This window comes from Solanum tuberosum, unplaced genomic scaffold, assembly GCF_000226075.1.
Source record: "Solanum tuberosum cultivar DM 1-3 516 R44 unplaced genomic scaffold, SolTub_3.0 scf00036, whole genome shotgun sequence".
Lineage (NCBI taxonomy): Eukaryota > Viridiplantae > Streptophyta > Magnoliopsida > Solanales > Solanaceae > Solanum > Solanum tuberosum.
In genome coordinates this window covers 1,572,579-1,593,247 of record NW_006238960.1, presented here as the reverse complement: position 1 = coordinate 1,593,247, position 20,669 = coordinate 1,572,579, and the positions used below count along the sequence as shown (strand labels likewise).

Genomic DNA, 20,669 nt, shown 5'->3' with positions numbered 1-20,669 from the left:
AAAGAATGACAAAAGTCCCACATTGGTGGTTATAAGGCTTATAAGGCTTGGGCAATCCTCCTCCTTTTGAGCTAGCTTTTGGGGTTTGAGTTAGGCCTAAGAACTAATTTCACAAGGTATCAGAGCAGGGCCCGTCTCACCCAATGCTGGCCCCCAAAATCAAAATTGCCACGCACCAGATGCTAAGCACTGGGCGTGAAGTGGGGTGTTAAAGAATGACAAAAGTCCCACATTGGTGGTTAATGAGATCGGTGGACTCCTTATAAGGCTTGGACAATCCTCCTGTCTTTGAGCTAGCTTTTGGGGTGTGAGTTAGGTCTAAGACCTAATTTCACACTAATAAAACCAGGCTGCTGATGTCCAATCATGACATTTATTTCATGTCTCCTTTGTACCTTTACCTCCTTTGATGAATGCATAATGGAATATTAAAATTTTGGTGATAGGGCTTGACCACGTAATATTTGGTACTGTCATGATGGCCTTGTAAGGTAAATTTGTGTATCATTTTTCTAAATGCTGCTAACATGAAGTACTCAATACATGCAGATATCGACAATATGGAGAAACTCCTATAAAGGTGGTGAATGGAGACCATGCATTGACAAGTCTTCAAGAGGTAGAAAATCTGAGGACTGAACTTCTCTCGCTCATGGTTTTTATGCTCAAGTACTCTTTCCTTTTTCCCCTGTTGGATTTTTTTTTCACAAAGTCTTAGTATTCAGGTTACTGCTGTATGTTCTACAAATGTGCAAATGCATAATCTTATATTTTTTCCCTACTTCTATTAGAACTGGAGACTACTGTTTTCCCCCTTTGACCGAGTCCTCAAAGTGGTCAAAGAAAGATCGTAATTCATGACTCGAGGGAGGAGAATGGGAGGTTAAATAGTACTTGGGTTTATGCAGGAGTAGGTGAAGTGGTATGACTATGTTGTCACACACAATATGGGACAGATTACTGGTAATGTGCATGAATTACACATACTTACCTTATCCTTGCTAAATCGTCTGCAACTTTTCTTATTGTTTGTTCACCTATGTATTACAAAGACGGTTAGCATATCCTAGTTTGTCTTCAAATATTTATACATAGTTTGTCTCACTCGTTTAGTTTGGAGTGTAAGTGATGTTGACTTGGTAAGTATATTCGTTCTTCTCTCCCTTAGATGTCCTGCTAATTAGACAAAGTCTCCTTTCACTTTGGTTCAATTAGATGTTTGGGGTCCTGGTTAGATCAATTCTACTATCGGATTTCACTACTTTGTCATGTTCACTGATGATTTTTCCTAGTGCACTTGGACATTCTTGATGAAAAATCGATTTGAGTTGTTTTCAATTTTTCAAACTTTCTATACTGAAATCCAAAATCAATTTGGGGTTTATATAGATCCGTAGTGAATGCATTAAAATATTTGTTTTTTGTTCAATAGATCATGAACTTTCATGAAATCATTCATCAAATATCTTGTCCTTGTCATCTCACCAAAATGGGGTAGCTGAGAGGAATAAGCATCTTATTGAGACGGCTTGGACCCAACTCATAAAATCTCATGTTCCAATGCGTTTTAGGAAAAAATCGTATGCCTTCTGCACCTATCTAGAATCAAGTCTCACTCTTTGTTTTGTTCTCACACTTAGCTGTATTCTTTTTACACAATGTATTTTAATATCTGGGTCAGTCTTCAGTTGATCAGAAATAAAGATGTCCACTTAAGCAGAAGTAGGAGGAATTGTGCTGAGAACATCTGCCCTCTTCCTGTCACTTGAGCCCGTTGATTACTGTAATTAAATTGCTGAAGTCTGATACTTCTTTGAGAGTGATACTATAAAGAGGAAGTGCAGAAAACATGTCTCAGATTTCATCACGCAGACCTATATTAAAATTTTATGGTTCCAAACCTTTTTGCATCTAAAGTCTGCTGCTAATTTGATGCAATAGTGGAATTCTTGTCATGCTTCTTGCTGATGCATATTAGTTCTATATGTTGCTTGATTCTTTCTGATAGCTACTGAGGGACTCTGTTAATTTTGCTGATAAATCTTTTATTTACCTCACGAAAGAAGTTATAAATAATGTTTGGTTATGCAATATATATCTATATACTGTAGTAAGTGGTATCTTGTATGCTGGTACAGTTTTTGGGATAATCATTTGTGTTTTCAGTATACTATAGATGCTACAGTAAATCTATATTGCATCTTTGTTAGAGTGTCAACTAAACTTGTATCGAATATCTTTAGGTTTACCTGAATCAAATGGGTACATTTACATTGAAGCAAATGGTGGTCTGAATCAGCAAAGAACATCAGTAAGTACTCTGTTCTAAGATGATTATAACAACAATAACATACCCAGTGAATGTTCTAAGATGATTATTCTTGAAATGCTGAAGTTTCATATCAGTGACTGACATGCCTACCTCTGGTTGCTTTTGTGCTTTCTAGATATGCAATGCTGTTGCTGTGGCAGGTTATCTTAACGCGACCCTGGTCATTCCACATTTCCACTTTCATAGCATTTGGAGGGATCCAAGGTTGATTTTCTCTTCTATTGTTCTATACTTTCAGGGGCTCAGTGATTTTATTATTTCATAGATATACATATAATCAATGTACAACTCAGGAAGTGTGTAAAGCCTGCTAACATCTCATGGGTAGCTGTTACTGGTGAAAAGCTCTTGATTATGTCATATAATTGTGTAGATCAGTGAAATGCATTAAACCTGGCTATGACATTAAAAATTTGGCAACTCTAATTGATTAAATCATTAGAGAAAAAAACGGACAAAAGGCAGTGGGTCAAAACAGACACTCTCCAAGGCTCTTATTCCATATCTTGTATGCTAGAGAGCATTCAAGAGGAGTTCAGATGGTGTTTTACAGGTATCTATGGACCTCACACAGATCCGGAAAGGGAAGAGATGTGGCACGAAATTGCTGGAGTTCGGGGGTTATGGGATGGACATTGGGTATTAGGGGGTGATTTCAATGTGTGCAGATTTGAAAGCGAGAAATTAAATTGCTTGAGAAGGACTAGTGCCATGAGATCCTTCTCAGACACCATTCAAGACCTTAACCTGATTGATTTGCCATTACAAGGGGCTCAATTTACATGGTCTAGGGGTGATAATATTGTGCAAGCATCTAGAATTGATAGATTTCTCATCTCCACCGAGTGGAGTGACTCATTCAAGGATGTAAAACAATCAGCTCTCCCAAAAGTAATCTCTGATCACAAACCTATTCTACTTGAATGCGGAGACTGGGATGTTAGCCCTTCATACTTCAAGTTTGAAAACATGTGGCTTCAATCAGAAGGGTTTCTAGAGAAGCTAGAATATTGGTGGCAGAGCTACAATATAGTGGGCAGGGCGGACTTTGTACTACTTTAGAAATTGAAAAGGTTGAAGAGGGATATAACAAACTGGAACAGAGAAGAATTTGGCAAGGTAGAGACCAGGAAAACCAGAGCTCTAGATGAGCTGGCAGCTTTTGAGCAAGCAGCTGAGAGTAGACAATTAACAGTTCCAGAGCTTATTCAGATGATGAAAAAAAATGTAAAATATTTAATTGCATATATAAATATCCAAAATCTCAATAACAATAACATTCATTAGCAATGTCCCTCTTTTTGTTAGCATCTGACGTCATTGAATTCACTATTTATGGACAAATAAATACTATATTAATTAGTATAAAGCTAAATTAAGTAGGGAAGAAATAATTATAGAAGGATCAAATTATTATTTTTTAAATATAGGCAGATTCCAGCCCAGTGAGCAGAGCACTACAGTCTACCACAGAAGTACAGAACCAAGCATAGTCTCAAACTCTAAATACTGAAAAACAGAGTAGTTCCACCCAAAAAAATATAATAGAGTAGTTCCACCAAAAAAAAAACAGAGTAGAGACTAGAGAGTAGAGAAGAAGAAGAACTAGAAGAGAAGAAGAGAAGAACTAGAGATAAGATTTCGTACTTAAGAAAGAGCAGCAGTCGCGATTGCAATTCGCGAAGAAGAAGTCTCCACGAAGGAGCAACAATCGCGAAATAGGAGGAGAAGAGGAGGAGCGTCTTGCGAAGGTCAAGTTTGCAAAAATACCCAAAAAAACCCTAATTTTGGCTTTTATTTATGAAGTCAGACCTTAAAAAAAATAAAAAAATAAAAAGGCGACGCCTATTGCATCGCCACACCACGTCATCTTACGCCTTTCCGTGCGACGCCTTTCTGAAGTCGCCTCGCTTCGCCGGAAAAAGGCGATGACCCATCGCCAAGGCGAGGCGCCTTTCATAACACTGCCCTGGCCCCTCCCCTCAAAAGTACTAAACTGTCACTCACCAGAAAAAAAGGTGATTGTCATACCGCCCAATAGGCAGGGGATTTTATCTAGGTCATTGAAGATCTCATTGATTGTCCACAAATCAAAAAGTTACACAAACTCGTTATGACTGAACTTTTACTAACATTGCAAGACAAATTGAATGTAGTGTCAACCATGTCTTTAAACAGGAAGACACTTCACTGATAGTCCAGAGAGTTAGAAAGAAATTCTACCAACATGTCATCAAAACAACAGGAAATTAATAACGTGAATTTGTGGAAGGGATCCACAGAAAAAAGTTAGTTTAGGAGCTAAACTCAAGGATACATATTTCTTTAAGAAACCGACGACAATAACACATTCATGACAACTTATTTTTGTGCTCCATAATATGTCTCACAACTTTTAGCAACTTTTAGCAACCTTACTGTATTAATAAAGTGACTCTATTTTCTTGAAGACAAACCATGTTCAGTTTATAGTTACTTATGAAGACAAGTATTTAACAGCCAGCTTGTTCCTCTGCTCTATGTGGCTTCAGAGTTGGAGAATATTGTCAAGATACTGCGAAAGACAATTAACAGTTCCAGAGCTTATTCAGATGATGAACCTGAGAATTGAGCTTCAACAACTAGTTAAAGCTGAGGAAATCTCATGGAGACAGAAATCCAGATGCTTATGGCTCAAAGAGGGAGACAAGAACACAAAGTTCTTCCAAAAAATTGCAAATTCTCATAGAAGGGGCAATTGCATAGACAAACTCAAAGTGGGAACTGAGATCATTGAAGATAAGCATAGGATAAAGCAAGAAACTGTTGATTTTTACGAAAGTTTGTACACTGAACCTGAACAGTGGAGGCCTTCAGCCAACTTTTAGGGCATTCCATCCATCTCAGTTGAGGAAAAGTTTAATCTGGAAGCAACTTTTCAAGAAGAGGAAGTATTGGCAGCTATTCAGTCTTGCGCTCCCGACAAGGCACCAGGGCCAGATGGGTACACAATGGCATTTTATCAGAAATCATGGGACTTCATCAAAGTTGACATACTGGCAGCTATGAACCATTACCATCAACATTGTTGGATGGTTAGATCATGCAATGCCTCCTTCATAGCTCTCATTCCCAAGAAAAAAGGAGCAATAGAACTCAAAGATTATAGGCCAATTAGTTTAATTGGGAGTGTCTACAAGATCATAGCTAAAGTCCTGGCAGAAAGGTTAAAGACAGTTATGGGAAAGCTAGTCTCTAAACACCAGAATGCTTTTCTTAAAGATAGGCAAATCACTGATGCCTCACTGATTGCAAATGAGGTTCTTGATTGGAAAATAAAAAACGGAGGGGCGGGCATCTTATGCAAGTTGGATATAGAGAAGGCCTTTGATCAGTTGAATTGGTCATATCTTCTTTCCATCCTTAGGCAAATGGGGTTCGGTGAAAGATGGATCAATTGGATCAATTTCAACATTTCTACAGTAAAATACTCAATTCTCATCAACAGAAGTCCAGTTGGGTTTTTCTCCCCACAAAGAGGTTTGAGGCAGGGAGATCCACTTTCTCCTTTTCTCTTCATACTTGCAATGGAGGGTTTAAGCAGAATGTTAGATAAAGCCAAGCAATTGCAATGGCTGAATGGTTTTGATGTGGGGAGCATGATCACTACAAACATCTCTCATCTGCTTTATGCAGATGACACTCTGATATTTTGTGAGGCAAACAGGAGTCAAGTTCTCTATTTGAATCTAACCCTTTTGATTTTTGAAGCCCTCTCAGGTTTGCACATCAATATGCTAAAAAGTGTGATCTATCCTGTTAATGAGGTGCTAAACTTGGAAGAATTAGCAGGTATCTTGGGATGTAGTGTGGGTGAATTCCCGGCAACCTATTTGGGGTTGCCATTGGGTGCAAAGTATAAGTCAACAGCTATATGGGGACGAGTTATTGAGAAGTTTGAGAAAAAACTTGCCTCCTGGAAGATGCAGTACCTATCGACAGGGGGCAGACTTACACTGATCAACAGTGTACTTGATAGTATTCCCACATACTATATGCAACTTTTTCCTATTCCTGGCAAAGTGTTGGAACAACTTGACAAGATCAGGAGAGATTTTCTATGGGAAGGGAATAGTGAGAAGCACAAGTATCATCTGGTGGAATGGCCAAAAGTCCTTCTTCCTAAACTACAGGGGGGGTTAGGGATCAAGGATTTGGCGCTGCATAATAAGTGTCTACTTATGAAATGGTTATGGAGATACACACAGGAGGAACATGTTTTATGGAAGGATGTGGTCAGTGCAAAGCATGGGATACAGAGTCATTGGTGCACCAGTCTTTCAAAAGCACCTTATGGGGTCGGAGTCTGGAAACACATATGCAAGCTATGGGAGAAATTTTCTCAGCATAAGCACTTCACAGTGGGGAATGGACTTCATATCAGATTTTGGAAAGACAAATGGCTTCGCAACACAGTTCTGATGGATGATTATCCAAGTCTTTTCAACTTAGCCAGGGATCCAGACTCAACAATTTCTCAAAATAGAGATGGAGCAACCTGGAGCATTATGTTTAGAAGGAATATGCAGGATTGGGAGTTTAATGACCTGATCAAACTACTACAGACTCTACAGAGTTTCTCTCTCAACACTCAGGCAACAGATCAGTTCAAATGGGGTACTACAGGAGACGGGAATTACACAGTGAGTGCAGCCTACAAGCAGTCAAGAGCATTTAATGCAGTCACTGACCACTGGCCATGGAAATTAATTTGGAAAATCAAGCTACCGCCCAAGATCGTCTGTTTTTGCTGGACTGCACTATATGAAGCATGCCTAACTCAAGACAACCTCTATAAAAGGAAACGCATCATTGTGAATGGATGCTACTTATGTCAGAAAGCAGCAGAGAGCAATAGGCACCTTTTTCTGCATTGTACTGTTACAGCAAAATTGTGGAACATGTTTTACTCTTTTTTTGGACTCAGTTGGGTCATGCCACATAGTATCAAAGAAGCTTATGAGAGTTGGTGTTGCTGGAAAGTTGACAGCACCATCAAACATACTTGGAAGATGATACCTGCAGCAATTTTTTGGAATATTTGGAGGGAAAGGAACAGAAGATGTTTTGAAGGTCTATCAACTCCTTTACATTCTCTCAAAGCGGAATGCCTTATGTGTCTGTACAGTTGGGTTAATTTGTCCTATGTAGATTCCCTGGATAGTTTTTCAAATTTTGTTGGCTCCTTAGTTTTAGCATAATTGTACTTGAGCCACCAGACCAACTGTTTTTGCTTCTACTTTTGTAACTAATTTGCATCTTCTTGATGCCTTCAATGTAAACATTTACTTCATCAAAAAAAAAAATGGTTTTATCACCCAGGCCTCTCATGTTCATGCGCCGTTCAACCAAAATGAACTCTGAATTTGTATCTTTCTTTTCATTGAGTTGGTGGTTGGTATGTCTCTTGGTGGACATACTTTGATTGATCCCTTTTTTTTGTGGGTGGTGGGGTGGTGGTGGTGGTGGGGGTTATGCTTGTTACACTTACATCTCTTATTTTATTTTTTTGTAACAATTCTTGACCTTTTTATGATTAATGTTAAAAGACTTCCAAGTGAAAGAACTAGATAAGTTCACTTTTTGCTCCGACTTAGGAAATGGGCCTTGGCCCTATTATACCTAATCTTTTTTGTTTCTCATCGCCATTCACCTTTTCCGATGGCTACTTGCTCATTCGCAATTACTACCACAAGAAAGTCACCCCTATCTCTAAAAGGGTTTATGCACCCTTTTATTTTCTCCATTAACGGAAGATCGTATTTTCTTCGTTTTTGGGGCAAAATCCTTTATAACTGTGAGAAATAAATGAGAAAAATATTATTGAATTATGTATCTAAATTGTTACATTGAGACCCTATTTATAGACACTACATTGGATTCCTTTTCCAACTAGGATTCCTATTCTTATTTCTATTCCTATTCTAAGTAGGAAATACTTATTTCTATTCTAACACTCCCTCTCAAGCTAGTGCATACAAATCATATGTACCAAGCTTGTTACAGATGTAATTAATATGAGGACATGTGAGGGACTTGGTGAAGATATCTGCAAGCTGATCATTTGACTTCACAAATTTCGTAACAATATCTCTCGAGAGTATCTTTTCTCTGACAAAGTGACATTTGACAGTCAATCTCAATGTGCTTAGTCCTTTCATGAAACACTGGATTTGATGCTATATGAAGAGCCACTTGATTATCACACACAAGTTCCATCTGATCAATTTTGCCAAATTTTAGTTCTCCCAGCAACTGTTTGATCCAAACTAGCTCACAAGTTGCTGTCGCCATTGCTCGATATTCTGATTCTGCACTAGATCGAGCAACCACACTTTGTTTCTTACTTTTCCACGACACCAAATTACCTCCTACTAAAACACAATATCCGGATGTCGAACGTCTGTCAGAGGGTGATCCTGCCCAATCAATGTCTGTATATCCAATGATATGCTCATGGCCTTGATCCTCAAAAAGTAGTCCTTTACCGGGAGCTGACTTTATATATCGCAGAATACGAACAACTGCTTCCCAATGACTATCACAAGGGGAAGTCATAAACTGACTTACAACACTAACAGGAAAAGAGATGTCAGGTCTAGTCACTGTGAGATAATTCAACTTTCCAACAAGCCGTCTATACCTTTCAGGATTACTAAGTGGCTCCCCCTGTCCTGGAAGGAGTTTAACATTCGGATCCATAGGAGTGTCAATAGGTCTACATCCCATCATTCCTGTCTCCTCAAGAATGTCTAAGGCATACTTGCGTTGAGAAATAACAATACCTGATCTAGACTGAGCAACCTCAATACCTAGAAAATACTTCAATCTGCCAAGGTCTTTAGTCTGGAAGTGCTTAAAGAGATGCTGCTTCAATTTGGTGATACCATCTTGATCATTACCAGTGATAACAATATCATCAACGTAAACAACCAAATAGATACATAGACTTGGTGCAGAATGACGATAAAACACAGAGTGATCAGCTCCACTACGAGTCATGCCAAACTCCTGAATTACTGTGCTGAACTTCCCAAACCAAGCTCGAGGAGACTGTTTCAGACCATAGAGTGACCTACGCAATCGACATACAAGGCTACTAGACTCCCCCTGAGCAACAAAACCAGGTGGTTGCTCCATATAGACTTCTTCCTCAAGATCACCATGCAGAAAAGCATTCTTAATGTCCAACTGATGAAGAGGCCAATGACGAACGGCAGCCATAGATAGAAAAAGACGAACAGATGCTATTTTCAGCCATAGATAGAAAAAGACGGACTGATGCTATTTTGGCCACAGGAGCGAAAGTGTCATTATAATCTAGCCCAAATATCTGAGTATACCTTTTGGCAACAACCGAGCCTTAAGTCAATCAACCTGACCGTCTGGATCAATTTTGACTGCATAAACCCAACGACAACCAACAGTAGATTTACCTGCAGGAAGGGAGACAAGCTCCCAAGTACCACTCTTATGTAAAGCAGACATCTCATCAACCATAGCCTGCCTCCATCCAGAATGAGAAAGTGCTTCACTTGTAGTCTTAGGAATGGAAATAGAGGACAAAGACGACACAAATGCATAATGGGGTGATGATAGACGATGATAACTTAAGAAGGTATAATGTGGGTTAGTATTTCGAGTGGATCGTATACCTTTTTGAAGTGCAAACGGTTGGCTAGGAGGAGGCAACTCTGCAGTAGGAGCAGGGTCTGGCGCATGAGATGAAACATCTGGGACTAGGGTTGGACGTGGACGGCGATGATAAGTTAGTAGTGGTGGCACTACAACTGGAGATGTAGAAGTAACCGTAGATTCCTCAAAGGTTGGCACAAGTAAAACATGAGGTATGGGTAAGGCCATAGATACATCAGGATGATCAGAAGATGTATAGTAAGGCTGAGACTCAAAATAATAGTAACATCATCGGACATAAGGTATCGATGAAGATCATGTGAATAACAACGGTACCGGTTTTGGACTCGAGAGTAACCAAGAAAGACACATTTGAGGGCACGAGGAGCTAATTTATCTTTTCCTAGGGCTAAGTTATGAACAAAGCATGTGCTCCCAAAGACACGAGGGGGGATATGATAAAGATGTGACTGAGGAAACAGTATGGAATGTGGAACCTGATTCGGAATAGAAGAAGAGGGCACTCTATTTATCAAATAACAAGACGTAAGAACTGCATCTCCCAAAAAACGCAGCGGAACATTGGATTCAAGGAGAAGAGTACGAGCGGTCTCAATAAGATGCCGATTTTTTCTTTCAGCTACATCGTTTTGTTCAGGGGTGTATGGACAAGTAGTCTGGTGAATAATGCCTTGGTGAGTCATAAACTCCTGAAATTGGGAGGATAAGTATTCTAAGGCATTATCACTACGAAAAGTACGAATAGAAACACCAAATTGATTTTGTATTTCAGTAAAGAAACTTTTGAAAATAGAAAATAACTCAGAACGATCTTTCATTAAGAAAACCCAAGTACATTTTGAATAATCATCAATGAAACTAACAAAATAACGAAATCCTAAGGTGGAACTGACTCTACTAGGACCCCAAATATCAGAATGAACTAATGAAAAAATAGATTCTGAACGACCCTCAGTACTACGAGAAAACGTAGCACGAGTGTGTTTCCCTAGTTGACATGACTCAATCTAATGTGGATAAACTAGACAAACTAGGCACCATCTTTTGCAGTTTGGATAGACTCGGATGTCCCAAACGTTTGTGAATTAGATCTGGGAATCTGTAACGGAGCATGCTGTTAAGGAATTTGAAGAGGTAAGATAGTAAAGGCCTTGTGATTCATGTCCTGTTCCAATCATCTGTCTCGTATTGCGGTCCTGCATGAGAAACAAATGTAAAGGCCAAGTTATGCTACAATGTAGGGCTTTCGTCAAACGACTAACAGATGCTAGATTAAAAGGAGAACTAGGGACATAAATAACAGAGTCTAGGGTGACAGAAGATAGGGGTTTGGCTTTTCCAACCCCTTTTGGTTTTGTTGGGATCCCATTGGCTAAAGTAATAGCTGGAAGAGATTGTGAATAAACAATATCGGATAAAAGTGATTTATTACCAGAGATATGATCAGAAGCCCCAGAGTCCATGACCCATGATCCAAGAGTACTAAATTGCGACACACAAGCAAAAGAATTACCTGCAACAGACACATCAGGTTGTGCAACCGAAACTACTTGTGGAGACGTTTGCTTATTTGCACGATACTGAAGGAACTCATCATATTCTGTCTGAGCAATATGAGCATTATTGGATGGCTGATTAGGTTGAGCACCATATGCTACTGGTGGAGATGTCTGTTTACTTGCGCGATTTCGAAGGAACTCATTATATTCCTTTAGAACAATAGGATCATAACTGGGTGGTGGACCATGCAAAATATAACATATGTCACGAGTATGTCCAGGCTTATGACAATGACTACACTTGGATCGAGGTTTCCCAAAACGCCCTCCCCCTCACCGATTCTCCATAGACTGATATGTACGATTTTCAAAGGTTTGAGATGCGAGAATAGAGGAGTCAACAGTGGGTGATGAAACTACTTTGTGACTGGGAGGTGCCGCAAGACGAAGGAGACGAGAGAATAATTCATCTATTGTAGGAACTGTAGGGCTAGCTAAAATCTGATCATGCACAAAATCATGATCAGGAGGAAGTCCAGCAAGAGTAAGAACTAGAAACAATGTTTGTCTGTGTTCTAGTTATTTTTCCACATTCGTAGTAACTGGCATCAACGTGTCAAATTCCTCCATGACTGCCTGTACCTGTCCCAAGTAAGTAGACATGTCGGATTCTTGTTTCTTTAAGTTGGTCAATCGAGATATCACATCATAGAATCGAGATATGCCATTAATGTATAAAGTACGAGCCTTTTCCCAAACTGTATAACACGTCTGGAATGGGCGAAACAAGGGCATCAATTTGGAATCAATAGAACGGCATAGGAGACTACATAATTGAGCATCTACTTTCTCCCATTGTGCTTTGGCTTTTGCATCTTCCTCACTAATCTTTGCCTTTACATCTACCACATAAGTCTTGTTCGTTAAGTGATCTTGGACACCTTGACCCTTGCACCACAGCTCAACCGAGGAAGCCCAAGATAAATAGTTTGAACTTCCCAATAAAAGTTCTGAAGTGATTATAGGGCTAGAACTTCCAATCCCCATATTTTTAGAACAAAAAACATCACACCCAAAATTCAAATCTCGAAGAAAAGTCGCCGGAAATAGCCTGGAAATAGCCGGCAGCCTAATTCCGGCGATCGGATCTGGTCAAAAACAGTATGGGCCTGGTCAGAATGGCTGGACGACCCCAACTGTCAAAAAATATGATCAGAAAAGCCCTCATGCGCCGGCGCGTGAGCTAGATCTCGTCGGAAACTACCACCTCCGATCGGCGCATTGGGTGATGTTTTCCGGTGGTTCTGGCTGGGGTTTGGTTGCGGGAGCTTTTCGAGCCTCGTGGTGGTGTTGGTTTTCGCACAACACCCACAGAAAGAAAAAAAGAATAACAAAATTAGACCCAACCGTCATCGAAAATTGACATAGACATACGGTGACTTGTTTGTTCTCACCAATGCTCTGATACCATGTGAGAAGTATATGAGAAAAATATTATTGAATTGTGGATCTAAATTGTTACATTGAGACCCTATTTATAGACACTACATTGGAATCCTTTTCCAACTAGGATTCCTATTCTTATTCCTATTCCTATTCCAATTTTTTTTGAGATACTTCCTATTCCTATTCCTATTCTAAGAAGGAAATACTTATTTCTATTCTAACAATAACGTATTAATACTAGTGCTGATTGTGATAGATGGTTCTCTAATTGAGCGCAATAGGTGATTCACGAGCAAAATTAACATTGGATAAAACTAATCTGAGATGGGTATGCGAGAACCTTTACAATGCTTCGAAGGGTAGAGACAATGTTTACAGTTTTTGGGGAAATATATTAACTCATACACTTGCAAAATCTATCAAAGCTGTAACATCTTTGGACAATTTGTTAGAATCGAAACATAGCTGGGTGATCAAAAAAATGCAGCCTTCATTCCAGAGGCAATACACAACAAAGGCTGGGGCAATCCCAGGTTTAATCTCTCCCCCAGTCTAAATCATATGTAGAGTCAGGCGAGGTGTCTTAATGGCCAGAAAATGCAAAGATTGATTCTGGTGGAGAACTCACAAGTACTAGCAAATATGTCTCATTGCCATTGGATGCCTGAATGACGCCTTCCATCACAGTCCCAACCCAGATACGATTCAAGATAGTTCATTAGTAGATGGAATATATGTTCTACTCTGAAAGTGATGTCGATGAATCATAAGCAGTTCCTTTTTAAATCCCATCTAGGCACGAGGCTGTTTGAGTTCACGTATGGGACTGGTACTAGAATAGTACAATGGAAGACGTCTCTCTTCAACGGTGGTCTCTATTCACTGCGTCAGAACTGACAGTAATGGAGGAGTAGCATTGAGGGATCAATGTTTTTGGTGTTTTGGTTCAGCTTGGACTCTGATGTACCAGCATTATATGACACATTTGATGCTTTTAACTATGAATTAATGCTAGCAACAATATTGTCTTTTAATAGTTTTTCTACTGTGTTAGATAGGAAATCAGTCAAAGTAGGAAAGGAAGCAAAAGGAAGCTTAGTGTTGGCAAAGACAGCCTTGATGATAGGACTGACAGACCCACGACGGGCCGTCAAGCCCAACGTCAGTAGCTAACAGACGGTGCAAAAATAGGCTCAGTGATGGTCCACCTGACGGACCATCACACCTGCGGCGGATCGTCAGGTAGACCATTACTTAAAATCGACCAATGTAGTTCTTGATTTTAGATGACAGAGAAGGTGACGGACCGTCACACCTGTGAGTGTGACGGGTCGTCAAGCGAAACGTCGCACAGACTTCAAAGGGCCGACTTCCTTATTTTTAAATTCAAATTTCCTAGGACTATCAATAGTATTTTTAGGGTTTATTTCATCATCTTGTTTCAATCTAAGAACAGTGCGTACTCTTGAACGAGTTTTATTGAGATTTTCATTGGTATTTGAAATCAAAGCTTGTGATTGCCTTAACTTTTGTAAGTGAATCCTTATTGAATGAATGCAAGTATCTTCCTTACTTCAATTATCATGAGTGGCTAAACCCCACAATCAAGGGTTGTGGAATCCACGATGACTTAACGTAAAATAGGTTTTTACGAAATGAACCGTGTGTTGTGATTGTATATCTTATCAATTCTTTTATATTAATCGCCTTCTAATGGTTGCAAACATTAGAACCTTCCCTAGGTTTGACTTGTTTGAGTAAAAAGTGTAAAACCTGGGAAAAGAGTTGATAATGAGGATTCAATATGTTGAACTCGTCTAATGGTTGATGTTGTAGTAAGATTAACCAACTCTGAGTAATTATCATTGATTTGAGTAAAACACTTTTTAGTTTGGATAAAAGTACATGCATCTAATAAGTTGAGAAGCAGTTAAGTGTAACATGAGTTTGATGAGCTGGTATACTAGCATTGCAAAGTGAAATTCTGTATTAACCCACTTAAAGCAAAGAGTCATTGGTGAACACAATCCTGGGTTTTCTCTTTATAAATTCTCCTCTTAAGTGGCCCCCAAGGCCTAGCTCAAGTGGCAAAAGGTGGAGGATTTGTGGCTTAGGTCGCAGGTTCAAGCCCCACACCATGCAAAGCGAAGCCCGGTATTTAAGTGGAGAAGGGTAGAGGGGCGGGCCCATTATCCACCGAGTTTAGAAGGCTGTGATTGGTCCAAAGGGCGGGTCACAGATGGATTTCTTGGTTATCAAAAAAAAATTCTCCTCTTAAGTGATATTAGTGAAAGTTACTAGTTATGAATTGATACAGAAAGCATGCAAATTCTCCCAATCCCCCCCCTCCCTCTCCATTCCTTTGGAAATAAGAATCTAATAGTAAATAATTGCATATGACATAGTTCTTGCCTTATTCCCGGTGGGATTCGACCCCAACCCAGTTGGGTTCTATATTTGACAACGACCTTGTTATACTTCTTTAAGGAGGTGCAATATGGGCGTATCAGACTCTAAACACATTTAATACAGTCAGGAATCTTTGTGGGGTCTTTTGTCGGAAATGATGAAGACACAAAAAATCGAACCCAGATGCTATGGGCCAGGATATACAACAACTTACCTAGCATAGTCCCACAAGTGGGGTATGGGGAGGGTGGAGCACACATAGACCTTAACCCTACCTTGGCAGTTAGAGGGACTGTTTCCAATAGACCCTAAGCTTAAGGAATGCAAAAATACAACATTTATGAAGTCATTAGTTGTAACAACAACATTATAGTTAGAAAATAGAGGCATAAGAGACAAGAAGTAGTAATAGAAAAGTAAGAATGAGAAATACAAAAATTGTAAAATAATAAAAATACTAAAAATAATACTAATACTACTAGCAAGGAGATAGCATGAAAGCAGAGATACAAGATACAATGGATAAAATATGGTGACAAAAACACAATTTTTTTCACACAATTGCTACATCTCATAAGAGATTTAATTCCATTGATCAATTGGAAGTTGATGGGAGCATGGTTACTGACCCTAAGGTGATCAAGAAGAATGCTTAGGCCTTAGAATTACTACCAGAACCTGTACAAGGAGCTGAAGCTTGGAGGCCTGAGTTGCAGCTTCATAAAGTACCAGTAATCCCTAGTGAAGAACAGGAATGGCTACAAAGACAATTTGAGGAGGATGAGATTCTAGATTCTATCAAATTGTGTGTGCAGAAGGCTCCTAGACCAAATGGCTGTCCAATGATGTTCTTTCAATCTTCTGGGAAATGCTGTAGGAAGATATCACAAAAACTATTAAATTCTTTCATTCCAACTAGGTTTTTGAAAAAAGTTTCACTGCCACCCTCATGGTTTTTATCCCAACGAAACTAGGTGTTGCTGTTCTGAAAGACAACATACCTATAAGTCTGATAGGTGGATATATAAAATCATTGTCAAATTGCTAGCTGAAAGATTGAAGAAGGTGGTGAACAAGTTGGTCTACAAACATCAGATGTCTTCATAAAAGGCAGACAGATCATGAATGCTGCACTTATAGCCAATGAATGTATAAATTCAAGAATGAGAGGAGTAGAACCTGGTGTAGTGTGCAAACTTGATATTCAAAAAGCTTATGACCATGTAAATTTGAAATTCTTATCAACATCCTTAGACAAATGGGTTTTGGGCTTTTGGCAACAAGTGGTTGAGTTGGATTGAGTTTTGTATAAAAACAGTCACGTTTTCTGTTCTAGTAGATGGTGAACCTGTGTTTGTTTTCCATCAGAAAGGGGTCTCTTTTTGAGACAGGGTAATCTTCTATCTCCTTTCCTTTTTATTTTGGCAATGGAAGGTATTGATAGCATAATGAGAATTGCGTTACTAAATAAGTGAATTGGGGATTTCAAATTGATGCAAAGATGGGCAGGAAAGGGAAATTTGTCATTTACATTATTATGCAGATGACAGAGTCAATTTTTTGTGAGCCAGTTGCTAAACAAATCACCTACATCAGACTGAGGCTGGTAGTATTTGAAGCTGTTGTGGGATTGAGGGTCAACTGGGCAAAACAGTATGTTCCCTTTCAAGTTCCTCAGATTCATGAGTTGACAAGCATTCTAGGCTGCCACATGACATGTCAGAAATCCAGAACCATGACCACCTAGATGGATTCCCCTCGGCTAGATGATTCCAGAACACTAATCAAAATCAAAATTGGATAATGGTTGCCCTTTCAAATCAGTGATTTAGGTTGAAGAACCCTAGAAATAAACTCTCTCAGTTCCTCATAATTTCTCCATGATTCTACCTAAGCAATCTACTCATAATCACGCAATAAACTTACTAATAGATTGGATCATTACCTTTATGTGTTGGGTCGAAAATCCCTATTTTTCTCACTTTCTTTTCTTTTCTCTCACTTGCATTTTTTTTTTTTTATGAAATAAGAAGGATATCATTAGCAAAAAGCATCAAGAAGATGCGAGCATTACAAAGAGATTATCAGCTCCCAGGAAGGCAAAAAAGCTATCACAACTATCAACATACATCTATGGAGCTAATAAATTCTAGGAAAGAATCAACAGTAATTACAGAGGAGTGGTTTACCCAACTAAAAAGGCTAATCAAACAACTAGCCTTAAGAGAGGAAATGGGAGTTGGGATGCCATCAAAACATCTTTTGTTCCCCTCTATCCATAAACACCACAAAATACAAGCGGGAACCAAAGACCAGATCTTTTTGATGGACTTCCCTACTTTACAGGAACTCCAACACACAAAAGCCTCTCACAAAGTGCCTGGCATGGCCCAAGTCATACCAAAGAGAGAAAAGAACATGTTCCAAAGATCTGTGGCAACAATGCAATGAAGAAACAAGTGATTGATAGATTCTGGGTTGCATGAGCACATGTAGCATCTGTTGGCTAAACGAAACTTCCTCCTCATAAGATTATCTTGTGTCAAGAAAGAACCATTAAGACTAACCCAACTGAAACATATCACTTTTGGAGGCATCTTAGTTCTCCAGATAAGTTTCCAGGGCCATAGATCAATAAGTGTCTTCCTTGAACTTAGATGTAAGTAGCCTTCTTTGACTAGCCATCCTTGTTGCTTCCCCAAGTGAGTCTATCCCTGCATTGGCTGTGGACTGAGCTGGTCTGGATGGAGGCCATGAGGGCCATAAATTCTTCCAACTCCCAGTCATTTAGATTTCTCCTCAGAGTCACATTCCAAGTATTATCTTCCCAACACTGAGAGATGGTTGAGTCTGGATTGGAGGCAATCTGAAATATTCTTGGAAATACGTTCATAAGAGGGATGTTTCCCAGCCAAGTGTCTTTCCAAAACTGGATGTGCTCCCCACTTCTCACCTTGAGAGTAGCATTGCTGTAGAAGACCTCCCACAACTTCCTTATAGCTTTCCAGACCCCTGTGCCATAAGGAATTGTGACTTCATTAGAGCACCAGTGACGAGTGCTACCAAATTTTTCTTGGATCACCTCCTTCCATAGACCAGTTGTCTCCTGATTGTACCTCCAGTGCCACTTCATAAGCATACACTTATTATGTAATGCCAGGTCTTAATCCCTAAGCCTCCAAACTGCTTTGGCATGGTGACTTTGGCCCATTTCGCAAGGTGGAATTTGTGGTCCTTACTATTACCTTCCCAGAGGAAGTCTCTTCTAATCTTGTCAAGATGATTTTGCACCTTAGCTGGCATGGGGAAGAGGGACATAAAATACGTGGGAATACTATCCAAGACACTATTGATGAGTGTCACCCTGCCCCTAGTGAGAGATATTGTTGCTGCCAGGAAGCCAATCTTCTTTCAAACTTTTCCAATACCACTCGAAGCCCCACCTGATTTGTAACTAAAAACCCAATGGTAACCCCAAATAAGTTGTGGGAAAAGATCCAATTGAGCAACACATGATGTCTGCCAAATTCTCCAAGTTAGGGACCTCATTGACAAGGTAGATAATACTTTTAGACATGTTAATGTGGAGTCCTGACATGGCTTCAAAAAGCATAAGAGTGAGGTTAAGGTACTGCACTTGGGATTTCTCAGCTTCACAGAAGATCAGTGTGTCGTCAGCAAACAAGAGATGTGATATACAAATTGTTCAACCAGAACCATTGCCCACCATAAATCCTTCTAGCAAATGTAATTGTTTGGCCTTTTCTAATATCCTACTTGCGTTTTCTTCTTTATCTTTTCCTGTGTTCTGCTTCTCTGCTTCTTCCAATTTCTGATTTTCTCACATTTATTATTTATAGCTCCATGGCTTTTTTTTTCCTTCCCCCATTCTGGACTTGGCCTACTTTTTTTTCTTCTTAATTCATTTTCTTTTATATAAATTATCAAATAACCCTTAATATATGGGTTATTACATTCTCCCCCACTTAAAATAACGTTCGTCCGCAAACGTGGCCAAAACTTTTTGAACTGTCAAAATATGAATGCTCACCATGCATATCCCACTTGTACCCTTAAGTAGTCTTCCGTAGTAGATAATTATGGCAACTTCCTCAAAAGCGCAATTCTCACTTACCTACACTATCTTAGTAAAATAACATGAGTCGAGTCATAAATGTATTCGCGGAAAGTATATACAAATATAACATGTACTTCTGGTAGCATAACAAGTCTCTAGCTACGACAACAACCTATTACCCAAAACCTTATCGGCCATATACTTGAACAACAGCTCATCCTTCTTTCAATATCTCACACAATAGCACTAAAAGCAGTATGGCCATATGCTGGAACACCAGCTTATCCTTCCTCGCAGAAGAGCTGGCTGAGGAAAAGCATTTGTTTTATGTTTGTCCTAGAACATTACACTAGACTGTACAGGATAAGGATCTGAGATCTCTTGACCCATATGAACCAGGTGATACAAAGCAGCAGCTAAACTATTAATGAATATTTAGGTTTCTCAGATGATTAGTGGAACTGGTTGTTCCATGTAGGTGTCATGACCCAAAGTTCAATTCTCTGTGATTTATATGCCTATATCTTTTAATCTTCTAGTGGTCCTTTCAATTTAGAAAAACCCATTGTGTTTTATTGATCATATTGTTTTTTGTCGTTTCTTACAATGTGCTTTCTAAAAAATAAGAATTGAGGGATGATAAATCATTCTGGTTATTGCCAGAAAATATGAAGCCACCCATGAATAAGTTGGTAAATTTATGGACGAGAATTTCTTATAGACTTTGCTAACTAAGATATTTTGATAATATTACCCTTTGGGGTGGCCCAGTGGTTTGGGCTTGGGACTTCCATGTTGGAGGTCTCAAGTTCGAAACCCCTTGCCAGCGAAAGCAAGGGGTTTGCTTTCTAGGTCGAGCTCGTCGCATCGGGCTTGCCTAGTGCGGGTTACCTCTCCTATGTGGTTTGCGAGCTATTGCATAGGAGCGGGGGTTTTACCCTGTGCGCACCCAAAGGGTAGCGGCTGCGGGTTTCCCTTGTCATAAAAAAAAGAAGAAGATATTTTGATAATATTGATTACTTAGAAGAATATAATATTAAAATGGTAAAGAGGACATAGTATTTTTTTTAACAATAAACATAAATAGGTTAAAAGAATTGTTACAAAATATTAAAATAAGGGAGGTACACGTAATATCGTAAACCACAAGGAATGTCAGTGTTACGGAATGAAAAACCTAAAGTGAGGTCTTCGAAATTACCCCTAGAAT

The 20,669-nt window shown here is 39.3% G+C and overlaps 1 protein-coding gene across 4 annotated transcripts in view; it reads left to right on the top strand.

Moving 5' to 3' along the window:
- Positions 1–20,669, top strand: part of LOC102580576 (uncharacterized protein At1g04910-like) — a 56,073-nt gene that overhangs the window by 3,205 nt on the left and 32,199 nt on the right. For all 4 annotated transcript variants that reach the window (XR_001472837.1, XM_006342249.2, XM_006342250.2 and 1 more), the window contains exons 2-4: positions 550–619; positions 2,244–2,311; positions 2,448–2,536. Coding sequence is in view for 3 of the 4 variants with exons in the window: in XM_006342249.2 (XP_006342311.1) it covers positions 550–619; positions 2,244–2,311; positions 2,448–2,536 (227 nt within the window). In the remaining variant the exon portion in view is untranslated. The remainder of the gene's footprint in view (positions 1–549; positions 620–2,243; positions 2,312–2,447; positions 2,537–20,669) is intronic.